The 11,928-nt window shown below is 34.0% G+C and overlaps 1 protein-coding gene across 4 annotated transcripts in view; it reads right to left on the bottom strand.

Annotated features, from left to right (window-relative positions):
- Positions 1 to 383: 383 nt before the first annotated feature.
- The window catches only part of MYO6 (myosin VI), a 71,327-nt gene continuing 59,782 nt past the window's right edge, over positions 384 to 11,928 (bottom strand). For 2 of the 4 annotated variants that reach the window (XM_065730914.1, XM_065730916.1), the window contains 5 exons: positions 10,853 to 10,956; positions 9,295 to 9,426; positions 6,783 to 6,809; positions 4,502 to 4,720; positions 384 to 2,845 (listed from right to left, as the gene is read on the bottom strand). In XM_065730914.1, coding sequence (XP_065586986.1) covers positions 2,646 to 2,845; positions 4,502 to 4,720; positions 6,783 to 6,809; positions 9,295 to 9,426; positions 10,853 to 10,956 — 682 coding nt within the window. In that variant the 3' untranslated portion in view covers positions 384 to 2,645. The remainder of the gene's footprint in view (positions 2,846 to 4,501; positions 4,721 to 6,782; positions 6,810 to 9,294; positions 9,427 to 10,852; positions 10,957 to 11,928) is intronic. The other 2 variants (XM_065730913.1, XM_065730915.1) reach the window with 1 other exon arrangement.

Genomic DNA, 11,928 nt, shown 5'->3' with positions numbered 1-11,928 from the left:
AAAAAAATTTTATTGCACAAAAGATGTTTTGATTGACAAAAACTAACGCCGCATTGTTTTGATACAGAACAAACAAAGGCATGCTACTGTGCAAACTAGAATACCCTGACTTATGGAATGTATCTTCTCAAGCATACTGCTGACCAATGCAGAGACAGGGAACGTGTAAAGTGAAAACATCCAGCCACCAGTCCCTCTTCCACTATTTTAAAGTCGATTTTATTTCCCTCACACCTAACATTTGTTTATCATATAGCTAACAAATTCCCATACACTCAATTCAGAAGTTTCCTTCCAATTTCAGTCTGTAGATAACTTGCTGTCAAGGAACAGCCTGAATCGAGGAAATACTGGCATAATGCAAGGAACAGACTGGAAAAATTAAGTTAACCATTTTATTTAGAGTTCCCCATAGTTATGTTTACAGATATATATATATATACATACACACATACATACTTAAGCATTTAAGTATATATATGTGTATATACATACACACACACACATTAAAGTACTGAGGTTCTTTGCTTATTGTTCAGTTTCATTAAGATCAGTTTTATGTATAAGCTGAGCCTGAACATGGTAAGTCAAGAATTTAAATCCAGATATAAATAAATGTAAGATAGAGCTTCTTGGCCTGATCAATTCAGTGATTTTGTTTTCCTTGTGTCAAATACATGATCAAAGTTTTTGCAGTCTTAAATTTTTGGAGTCTGAAAGTTCTGAAACCTTCACTGCAATTCAATAACGCACTTAACTTCATAAGAAGTACCTTTTAAGTCATGCAGTACTGGATAGGTCTGCATACAACTTGCCAGTCAGCAGTATGATGCAATTCTCCTTTCATTTTCCAGCCAAAAATTACTGCTTCAGCAAAGAGGGTATTTGGGGCAAAACAATAACACATTTGCCAGATTACAATCACGTAATCAAAAAGCAGAAGGGGTATCTAATTTAAGTTGAAGTTCCCTGATGTGGCCAATTTCTGCAGAGTTAATATGTATTACTCAAATATCTTCACATATATTACAGTAAGGAGTGCATTTGTAATAATAATTAGACATAGGCATGCAAGCACAGTTTATGGTCAGCAAGGACATACGCATCATGAGCATTCTCTATCTGTGCTATAAAACTGTACCTCATGGACGTTATTAATGACATATCTATATAGGTGTAAACCCAAGAAAATAAAGATTTTCCAAAAGGTTTCAAACATAGTAAACTGAAATTATTTTTGTAGCGTGAGAGGCTGTCAATTTGTAGAGAAAGACTTCACTTTTGAATCAGGTTTAATAAATAACTGGACATCAAGTTATGTATATTTCCAATTCTTAACAGAGAAATGAACATAAAGTTTATTTTGTTGAAATAATGGCCAGCATGGTGAAACAATCACATAAGTAAACAGGATCCATCTTAAAACTTAATGAAATTAGTAATCCCTATCCACAAAGTCTCTCACTGCTTCATTAAGGAACTATTAGAAGCTAGGACATGTACAAAGGAGATCAAGATAAAGATCAGTATCCGAATGACTACAATACTATAGAATACTAAAAACTGTAGCTAACTCATCAGCTCGCAGACGATGCATTATGGTACTGGCCTAATTTTACACTATCTAAACAAAGGTACAGACTTTGTGCATCTCATTCCAATTAAAATAAACAGGTCTCAGTGTTCAGGTAAGTTACATTACCATCCGGAAGCTGACCAGATTTCCCTTATGCTATCCTTATCTGGCTCCAGGTAGAAGTCTTGGACAACTTTGCATGCATATTTAAATTATACTACATGGATTAGTTGTCCAAGAATGGACATATTTTCCTAATGGAAATTCACTCAAAAAAAAAAAAAGATAAAGGAGATCTGTACTTCAAAAAAAAAAAAAAAGAAACAAAGAAGCAGTGTAAGTCATAATGAGCAGTACATTCTTTGTGTACAGTATTACACAACATTGACATACATGAATCCTCATCTCAGAATGTACAGAAAAATGTTTCTCTTTAACCAAAACAGAGAATGCATTAGGTAGGAAGCTATGAGTCTCAAGTATAGAAGGATTTCCCATCACTTTCAGAAAAAGTTAGTAAATACAGACACTAACCACTTGTCAAATCAGGACAAAAAATATCTCAGATTATACAAAAGTACACTCCAACTTCTCCAGAACGGAAGTCAAAGCTAAGGCCCCACAATTCCAGTTATGAGATACAGCATATACTCTTCACTAGGCCACCACTTAAAGCCCACTATTTAGTATTTTGAAGAGGGAATTTTATAAAAAGGTGGTTGCAATGCCATTCTTTGTACTACGTACCCAACTACCAAGAGATCATTTAGAAGTGTTAAGTGTTGTAACAGAAACTGCAAAGAAAAATGCAGTCTATAAACATAATGCTACAACCTACACTGACTGAAAATTCTTCAGGGTCCTCATACCTAGTAAAGCCAACTACACAAATTAAACATAATAGAGTACAAATTAACAAACCACATGATTAATAAAATCTGTTCACTTTATATTAAACATCTCTAATATGATTATAGAACACGTATGTCCTCTGTTGCACAGAGGAGCTCTTCCCTTTGTATCATGGGCAAAGGTTCTCATCTTGAATGCTACTGTGCAAAACAACCATTTATTTCAACAGGTTCTGCAGCATTGCTGTAGCATATGTAGGACGAGCTTGTCTGCTTTCAATTGCATTTTGAAGATACTGGATACCTCCACAGCGCTCCCAAATTTCTTCAAACTGTCTCGGTAAAATTTCAGCACCTCGCTTTCGAGTTAGGCCAGTCTCTTCAAGATTAAGCTCACACATATCCATGTCATCCTTACCTGAAAACGAGGAGGGAAAAAGAAAAATCTTTCATTGAAAAATGTCTACGTATTTCAAAGATCACATTAGCAAAATTAATATCTTCATTAATTAGATTTCCTCAGTCAAGTTCCAGTTTGTTAATAGACTTCGTAGCTTCCAGTCTTCAGAGAGACTTCTACTCACAGGACAGAAAACAATATCAAAATAAACTACTTTCAGATGCCAAAACTGACAAAACAATGGTTAAAAGTCAAGCAAAAAGAAAAAAAAGCAAGATGCCAAGAGAGAACAGCATCTCAATACACTCTCCTGAAATCCACTATAGGAGGAATTTGTTCTGTACATACATACAGTTTTGCAGTCAACTGTTGTTACTGTTTTGTTTCGTTGTGCTTTTGTAACCATAGCGAAGTGACTAAGAACTTGAGACTTGAGCAAATTGCCTGTACCCTTAATCTGCCAGCCTCCCATGCTAACAAACTAAAAGTACCAGGTGGTACTGCCCATATGGAATCCGATGAAATGAGTGCAGTTGACTGACTGTATTTTAATCTTTCTTTTCATTGGTGATCTATTGAACATGGTATTCATGACAGCACTACTTCTTTAAGATAAGAGCTTTGAAACTGAAAAGCTCATCAAATTTTATGTAGTAGAAAATAGAATAAGTAGTAGAAAACCAAGAAAGTTTGGTTGCTAGTAAAGCATCACTTTGTGAAAATGAACAAATGGACTTATGGCTCTCTCATCAGTTCTTAAGTCAAAGACAAGAACTCAAAACACCGAACTGCAAAACCGTGTTTTTTGCCTCTTTCATTATCCACCAGAAGAGAGTACAACAAAGCCAACAGTATCACTGGCTGCATGAAAAAAAGGAAGCTTAAAGGTGATTCTTCCCTTTCCCTTGCTTCCCTGATCTTACAAGACTCCACCTCGAGTACTGCATCCAGCACTGAGATCCCATTATAAGAAGGACACGGACCTTCTAGAGCAGGTCCAGAGAAGGGCTGTAAGGATGACCAGAGGGCTGAAGCACTTCTATGAAGACAGGATGAGACTTTGGGTTGTTCAACCAGGAGAAGGCTCTGGGAAAACCTGAAAGCAGCCTTCCGTTATCTAAAGAAGCCTACAGGAAAGGTGGAGAGAGTCTCTTTGTCAGGGAGTATAGTGATAGGACAAGAGGTAATGGCTTTATACTGCAAGAGGGTAGCTTGAGGTTAGATATAAGAAAGAAAATCTTCACTATGAGGGCAATGAGGCACTGGAATAGGCTGCCCAGAGAAGCCATGGATGCCCCATTCCTCATGGAGTTCAAGGCCAGGCTGGATGTGGCCCTGAGAACTGGATGGTCTTTAAGGTCCCTTCCAACAATTCTGTAACTAATTATCCATTGTCACATCTAGTTTTTATTTCAAATATTTAGGATTAAAATCCCACTCTTTTGTAGCAGGCAACATAAGCATTGTAAAAGCACCAGCTTGCTACTAACACAACCCAAATAACATTAGACCACCATCTACAGAAGTCATAAATCTTCAAATTCTGCCCATGACATGAAATGCTGATGTCAAAATGAGGATGCAGCTAAGAAAACTTTCATCATCTGACCTTTTTTTCTAAAATAACTTGTCAATTCTGAACCTTTCCAATAGAATTTTGCTTTTGATACCAACCTGCTACCAGGAGAATGGGTGCTTTGTCAGGATGAAGTTCCATTTGTCGAGCAATCCACGGCCCATCAAAATGTGCATACCACCAACCCTTCTTCTTGTTCTGGGGATCTTTGTATTGGTCCATGGGACGAATGAAGGGAATGCGGAAGTAACGCTGTTGTCTATTTATTTCAATCTCCTGCTGCCTCATTGGTAGCTGAGCTGTTGGGTTCTGCTGAGCTATTACAACAGAAAAGCCAAAAAGAAAAAAGAAAAACAAACAAATATTAAGATTTGCTAAATTAATTAGCAAAGACAACAACAACAACAACAACAAACACGGGATAGTCTCTCGGAATACAAGTTTCATCAAAGCTAAAGCCTTACCATGTCATATAACGTGTGTTCTTCCAATTATTCTAACTACAGTACTGCTATAGAAAGGTTTGTTTTAACTATTACACCTGCATGTAAATCAATTGGTCAGCGGCCTCAGGTAAGTTTAGTCAAAAGCAAATAAAATATCACATTCTGTTTTAAATTAGTATTTAAAGGAGAAATTTCTATGTAAAATTTCTTACCAACCAGAAACATTAATCAGTAGCTGTTCCAGATCAGTCTATTTCTTAGTAAAATAAGGTCACTGCGCAAAACAGCATTTTCAGTTACAAAAATACAAAGCACCAGTGAAAGACTTTTCTTTTTACAAACAAACGTGTGTTACACTGTTAAAAATCACTGATTTGTTAATGGAAAGTCCATAAATAACCACTTACAACTAAGCAGTCCTCAAAAACAACTGCTTAGACTGCTGCATACTAAACTATAGCATTAGAACTACTCTCTGGATGCTTTCTTTTTGAAAGGAAGTGGTTATATCTGACCATTAAACTGACTGAACTTCTCGAAGAAATATCTTTGACAAACGTTTGTCGTGTGTGTGTTTGGAGTCCCACACACTTACTTGGATATCAGATTCTAGAGAAAAAATTTATTTTGAACAAAAGTAAATACTCTTATGTTAACGCATCAACAAATCAACTTCCTTATTGTTAGTACAGAATATAGTAGTTTTAAATAGTAGATGCTCTTATAAACAAGATCCTTCCCTTCAATAACTGCCTACTGCAAAATTTTATTGGTCTTGTTTTAATAGTTTACAATAAATACCCTCTTTAAGAAATTCTGAATGCAAATCTATACCATCTGTTAACAGCTGAGTGCTTTAGCATAAACGGAATAATTAAAAGTGAATTCCTTTTTTTTTTTGTCCACTGTATACGAAGAAGCAAAACTGATTTCAGAGTTAGAATTGAATATGTGAAATTGACCATTACTTCTAAGAATGCAATTTATAAACAGAACTAGTAGACTGTAAGAGTACCTTGAATTTAGCTATAATATTTTTGCTTGAATGTGAGTATTTCTAAATATGAAAAGTGGAATTTCAACAGAAATGTATTATACAAATTATACCCCCAATTCCTTTGCCCATGTCTACATAAAATAAATAAATAAAATAAAAGTATTAAAATAAAGTTAAAGTATTTTAATAAAAGAACACTACTTTTATACACCAAATCTGAAAGAGGATGTACTTTATATGGGGATACAGGCTACAGTACAGGAAATTACTTTTGTGTTCTGCAAACTGTCTGAACATCTAGCAATATCATTTGAACATCATACTAAAGATCAGTGCTTTAGTATTCTCAGACACTTTTCATAATGTAACAGTAGTTGCTAAGATTTATTTTTAACCTTTTGCATACTTAAATTCAAGAGGAAATCTAGAGGCTGGAAATGCTAAGCAGTCAGTAAAGACTAACTTTCAGCACTATGGAAAGTAGTTCTTCACTCAAACAAAACCACCACCTGATAGTTAGTGTGCTAGGAATACAGCTGTTATATTAATTTGATTCCAGAGTTTTGCTACAAAAAAAAAGAAAAACACAACATGTGAAGACAGTAAAAAATGCTATTTTTATAAACATTACTTATTTTGGAACAACAAATATCTCCTCAAGTAATATACATCAAAAGATTTCACTCTCCCTTCTTATAACAGTTGAAATGGGAAAGGATCTCAGGAAATGAACAGCAAAGTCCATTATTAAGTTATTAAAATAACATACAATAACTAGCAGTTGAATAAAACTGCAAATAGTAAAATAGCATTTTATCTGAACAATTAAATTCCACATAGATGTGTAGCAAAACACTGGATTAAATAATGTTAGTATAGAGCTCTTGAGTGTTCCTAATCTTCAAAGTTAGCTTAAATAACCACCTCCCCACTTACTTGAGTTGTTCAAAAATGGTGCAAAATCTGTAAACAAACATTACATGTTGAACAAAATGCAGTAATGCTGACCTTTAAGTTACAATTTCGTTACCATATTTTTCACTGACGACACCAGAAAAATAGAAATTCTAATTTAAAAAGTACACATTGAGCTATTTCTACTTATTTTCTGCTTCCTGACATAAATAAAATGGCTCCTTTGTACAAGTTTCACAGAATCATAGCTTGGCCTGGGTTGAAAAGGATCTCAAAGATCATCTATTTTCAAGCCCCTGATTCCCAATTGCTTCATCAGGATTTAATTTTGAAATCGAATACTTTGCAATGCTTTATGAATGTATCAGTACAGATCGCAACAAATGCTCTCATAATTAATACAGAACTTCTAATTTTTCGTATTTCTGTTATGAAAGAAAAAGATTAATTCCCAAACCTCTATCAAAATTAGAACTGCTTATTCTAATAATACTAAACAAACCATCCTGTGTCGTTAGACCCTGCGTTGTACAAGTGATTTAAATCAAAGGATAACTGTAATATCAGATGACATTAGTAAAAAGATGGAAAACAGGAACAAGTTCATTCGAACTATGCATCTGCAGACAGTTACAAGATTTTTAGCTCTTACATGTATAATAGGTCAGAGTTCCTTCCTTCTACATATTTGGATAATTATAATTATACTACAGGAGCATTTAACATCTATGTATTATTTGCAATAGAAATAATTATTTCTGACATTTTCAAGGATCTCTAATGTTTCTGTGACTTTCTTAAGAATTCAACGTTCTACATTCAGAAATATGAAGCTCTATTTCAAGAAAAAATAAAAAATTGCCATGAAAACACTAAAAATAATGCTGTAAATTTCTCATTTTTACTAAAGCTGTGAGAACATATATATCCCAAACTTTATTTGCAGAAGTCCAAAGATTTTCTGCTCTTTAAAATTTCCCATTAACAACAGAATAGATGAATATTTACTAACCATTTAATTTAAAATATATATATATATAAACTGTGAGCTCAAGTTCAAAACAACTTGCTACTGTGGAAGTGCCTGAAATGCCTTTTCATGATCCATTAGTTTTCATAAGCACTTAAAGCAGTGTTACTACAAGAGTCCGGTCTTTGTTATGGTCTTTTCCAGGAGTCCAGATCTCCCCTCCTCTATTCAGGGAGCCAAAGTTCTCTGAAAAGCCCAGATTCCCAGATAATGCTCAAGTAATACCTAACTCCGGAAATGAATCAAAAGAAAGGTAATATTTTTGTGTAATGACTGACACTGTGAATAAGCAATGCACCTGGGATCTACATTCCCTGTGTCCCAAGACCTGTACCCAGGCTAATGGGACTTTGGGCAAAACATCTCATCTGCCCTTTCCTCTTCTACTCCCATTGCAGCCAAAATCAAAGGATGAGAAGACAGACCTGGTTGTATTATTCTACCAGTCTGTCATGTCTCTGCTCTTTTCTTAGGCTCCTATTATAACAGATGATAATTGGAAAAACAAAATCCAATCACCACTACCAAATTTACATCACTCCACAAACAGGACACCTAATTTTCAGGTTTGGCAGTTTCACCCATGCTGACTCCAACACATTCTCATTGAATTTAAAAATCAGTCACTGACTTCCATTAGCACATTGCTTTGATAAAAAAGCACTTATCAGTGCAAACAGCAGAATGACAGCCTAATAAAAAAGCAGAAACTATGCAATATTTGTCATCCCAAAATCAAAAAATGCAGTATTTGTAGAATTGGTGAAAGGAAAATGTAATTTGAAATATGTAAGGTTTTGAGCAACTTAGATGAGGAAATACTTAGCTCCTTCTAAAAACTTCCCTAAGTACCTACCCGTATCTCAAGAAATGGTAAAAACATGAGAAACCACTAAATTGTTATTTTTTGTCTGGACCATATTACACAGGAGAACATTTTTTTTTCTATCTTGTTTATTTGTTGTTGTTGTTTGTTTCTAGTGCCACAGAGACAACTGGACTACTTATGACACACTAGACTATCTACCCTTAGAGACAGTTCAGAATTATACCTCACAGTACTCTTCTCATTGAAAGCAGTATTTTAATCCACAAAGGTCAGAATTAGTACGAACAATCTTCAAAACGAAATCTCAGAAGTCTCAAAATGCCAACTGGATCTTCATAAATGGAAAATCTACCTTAGTCTTAAACAGCACAGCAATGAATGTTAATTAAAATGCCAGTAAATGCACTACCAAATCAAGAATTGTTTTTTTACAAATGTGAGCTGGTACGAGATAATTATTGAATATGTATGCATTTTCATCTTCAGAAAGTATACTATAATCTGTGAAGTATTTGCCAGTTTCAAACTTCTCAAAATATTTACCCTAGTTCAACATGAAAACACTCTTGGGAAAAACATCTCCTTCAACATAACAAAACACATTATCCTAAAAACATTTTCTCTGCAATACGTTCACAAAAAATTATTATAAACACAATATTATCTCTTCTCACCATAGTCTGTGACTGATTTGGGAGCACGCTGTTCTGTTTCTGCATTGCGTTTCTTGTTCTTGGATTTCCAAGCATGATATACCTTTAGCCTTCTGTGAAACTCTTCTCTGCAAGCTGCCAGTAGTTCAATATCTGTATCAAAAGCAAGAAAAGAAGAGAGGACTGAGAAAAAAAAATTGAGGAATGACTGATGAAATGCTTTTCTGTATTAATTGGTATATAAAACTTGAGATCAAGTTATAGCATTACTATGTTACGATAGCAGGAAACTGATATTTTGTGAGCTTTAACTCTATAAATGTAGCCAAAAGCACACTATTTCCACAACTAAGGATTGTTTTTTAAAATACAGCACAGCTTTTAATTAATGATATAATACAGTATTAAACATGTACAAATTTTTCTTTACAGTAACAGGGCCCTAACTTTGTCTTAGAAAATCTCTTGCTGTGCTACATATCCTTTTGTCTTTAGAAGTATGACAGTGCCCAGAGTAGGTTTTTTTTATTGTAAGATTTGTGGCAGTGAAATGCTACAGTTGTAATTTCCAATTTACTAAATTTGCTTGTTGACATAATCACAAATCAAGTATTAGAGAGGCAAATTAAATGTCACTCTTGAGCTTTAGTTATGAAATTGAAAAAAAATAATACTTTCTTAGATTAGATGTAGGTGTCTCTTCCTCTTTGACATCTGAATACTTTGTCTAATTTATTAAAGATATTTTAACTTTATTGAATTTCATGATACTAAAAAGACTGAACAATTACTAGAGTTCTTCATTAGTCACCTAATAGGGTCTGGACTGCTTTCATTAAAGATGAATATACATTAGCACCACGCAGTACTGAACCTACTATTCAGTTGAAACACATTACTGCAGTTCTGCATGTGTAAATATAGAGACACAAAATTTGGACCTAACTTTGGGGGGTAAATACCAACACAGAGAACGGATTTCCTTCTTATTTCTACATACAGGGATTAATTCCAACCAACTCTTCCACTCAGAAATAAGAAAAACTTTAAAATTTAATAAAGCAATAGCACATATCTGTTTCTATCTTCATAACATTGGAGAAAAGGTAATTAATGTTACGATTATGAACTTTACGAATTGTTGCACCTTTTCAAAAATAAAGAATAATCTGAACATTCAAGACAAAAAGTATATTAAACTGTGCTTTACATATTCTTGCTATTTGCTAACAGCAAGGAATAATAAGAGTTCTTAGAACCTGTCAATTCTAGATAAAGCAATTTAAATATTCCCTTTTTTGAATTACATAAAATAAATTATAAGAAATTATGACATGTCTAAAACAGCTTAATATACTAAATATATAATCAGTAAAAACATAAGGCAAATTCTGTTTTCACAGCATAGAGAGCAGCAAGCTATATTTCCTTAGGGAAAAAAAAAATTAAATTAACATGATGTTAATTCAAATCTGCATAACTTCTGGACCAAGTTTTTATCTTTATCATAGACTGCAGCTGTATGAAAGGTGTCACATCCTAACTTCTTTTTCCTCTCAATTAAGAAGAAAAAACCTACCACAAGATGTGTTGATCGTATCACGAAGCTCTGCATATTTCCATTTACTCAGATCATGCTTCTTAGTACCAGCAGCAGCTTTTGTAGCTTGAACTGCAGGACCTCTATAACCATTAAAAAACCAACAAAAAAAAAAAACCAAACATACTTAAATATAAATGTGTTTTTTACAGGACATGTAATTATAGAATAGGAATTACTACAACAGTAGGAAAAGATCCTATGTGCAACACTGTAGTACAGTGTTATGGCAGCAGGACTGATTCAGAAATGAATTGTGAAATTATTTTCTATACTTATTTTATTTCATCTATCTGAGAACAGCAATAGCTAGGCTGGAGAGGGAAAAAAACCAAATAAACATTATTTATGAAGATGCTGAGGAATAAAAATTCTTCTTGGAAGAAACACTGACCAGTGTTAAAAGGCCCCAGCAGAAACTGTTTTTCAAAGGCAAAAGGTACCTGTCATGAAGTACTGCACAAGAAAGTTAACAGCATGTGAGAAACTATTACTAAAATTTCCAACTTCTCAGTGGTATGAATGAATTATCCGTTTAACAAACGGATGTTACATGCATATTTATAAAAACAAACCTGAAATAACTCATTTAATTTTACCTTAAAAATGAAATAGAGAAGGGGTGGAAGGACACTTTAGGAACAGTCCCATGGATTATTACAGCACAAACCAAGTTGAAAACACTACACCATTCAGTGAAGATAAGAACATTTGTGTCTGCTGTTGAAATCCTTGTTTAACGTAATTTTACCAACATCTACTAATGCCCACAAATAATAATATGAGGCAATTGACTTTTCAGTCTCTAAGACTGGTTCAGAAGACATTATTCAATCTTTAATGGAGCAGCAAAAGCCCTGATGCAACATTTCACATTATACATTCACAAGAAACAGCAGAAGCCACAACTCTTTAGAAAAATTCTGTTTGTGAGGCAGTATCTTTATGGTGCTATTTTATTATTATAGCATTTACAAACCAACGAACATTATTTCAAGCTTATTTCTCTGTAAAATCTAAAGGTCTCTCATGAGAAACTACACTAAATGCTATAT

The sequence above is a fragment of the Cyrtonyx montezumae genome, unplaced genomic scaffold, assembly GCF_038088225.1.
Source record: "Cyrtonyx montezumae isolate F1298 unplaced genomic scaffold, pur_monq_1.0 scaffold_13, whole genome shotgun sequence".
NCBI classification, from domain to species: Eukaryota; Metazoa; Chordata; class Aves; order Galliformes; family Odontophoridae; genus Cyrtonyx; species Cyrtonyx montezumae.
The sequence above is the reverse complement of the archived record's forward strand: the minus strand, read 5'-3'. Positions and strand labels throughout refer to the sequence as shown.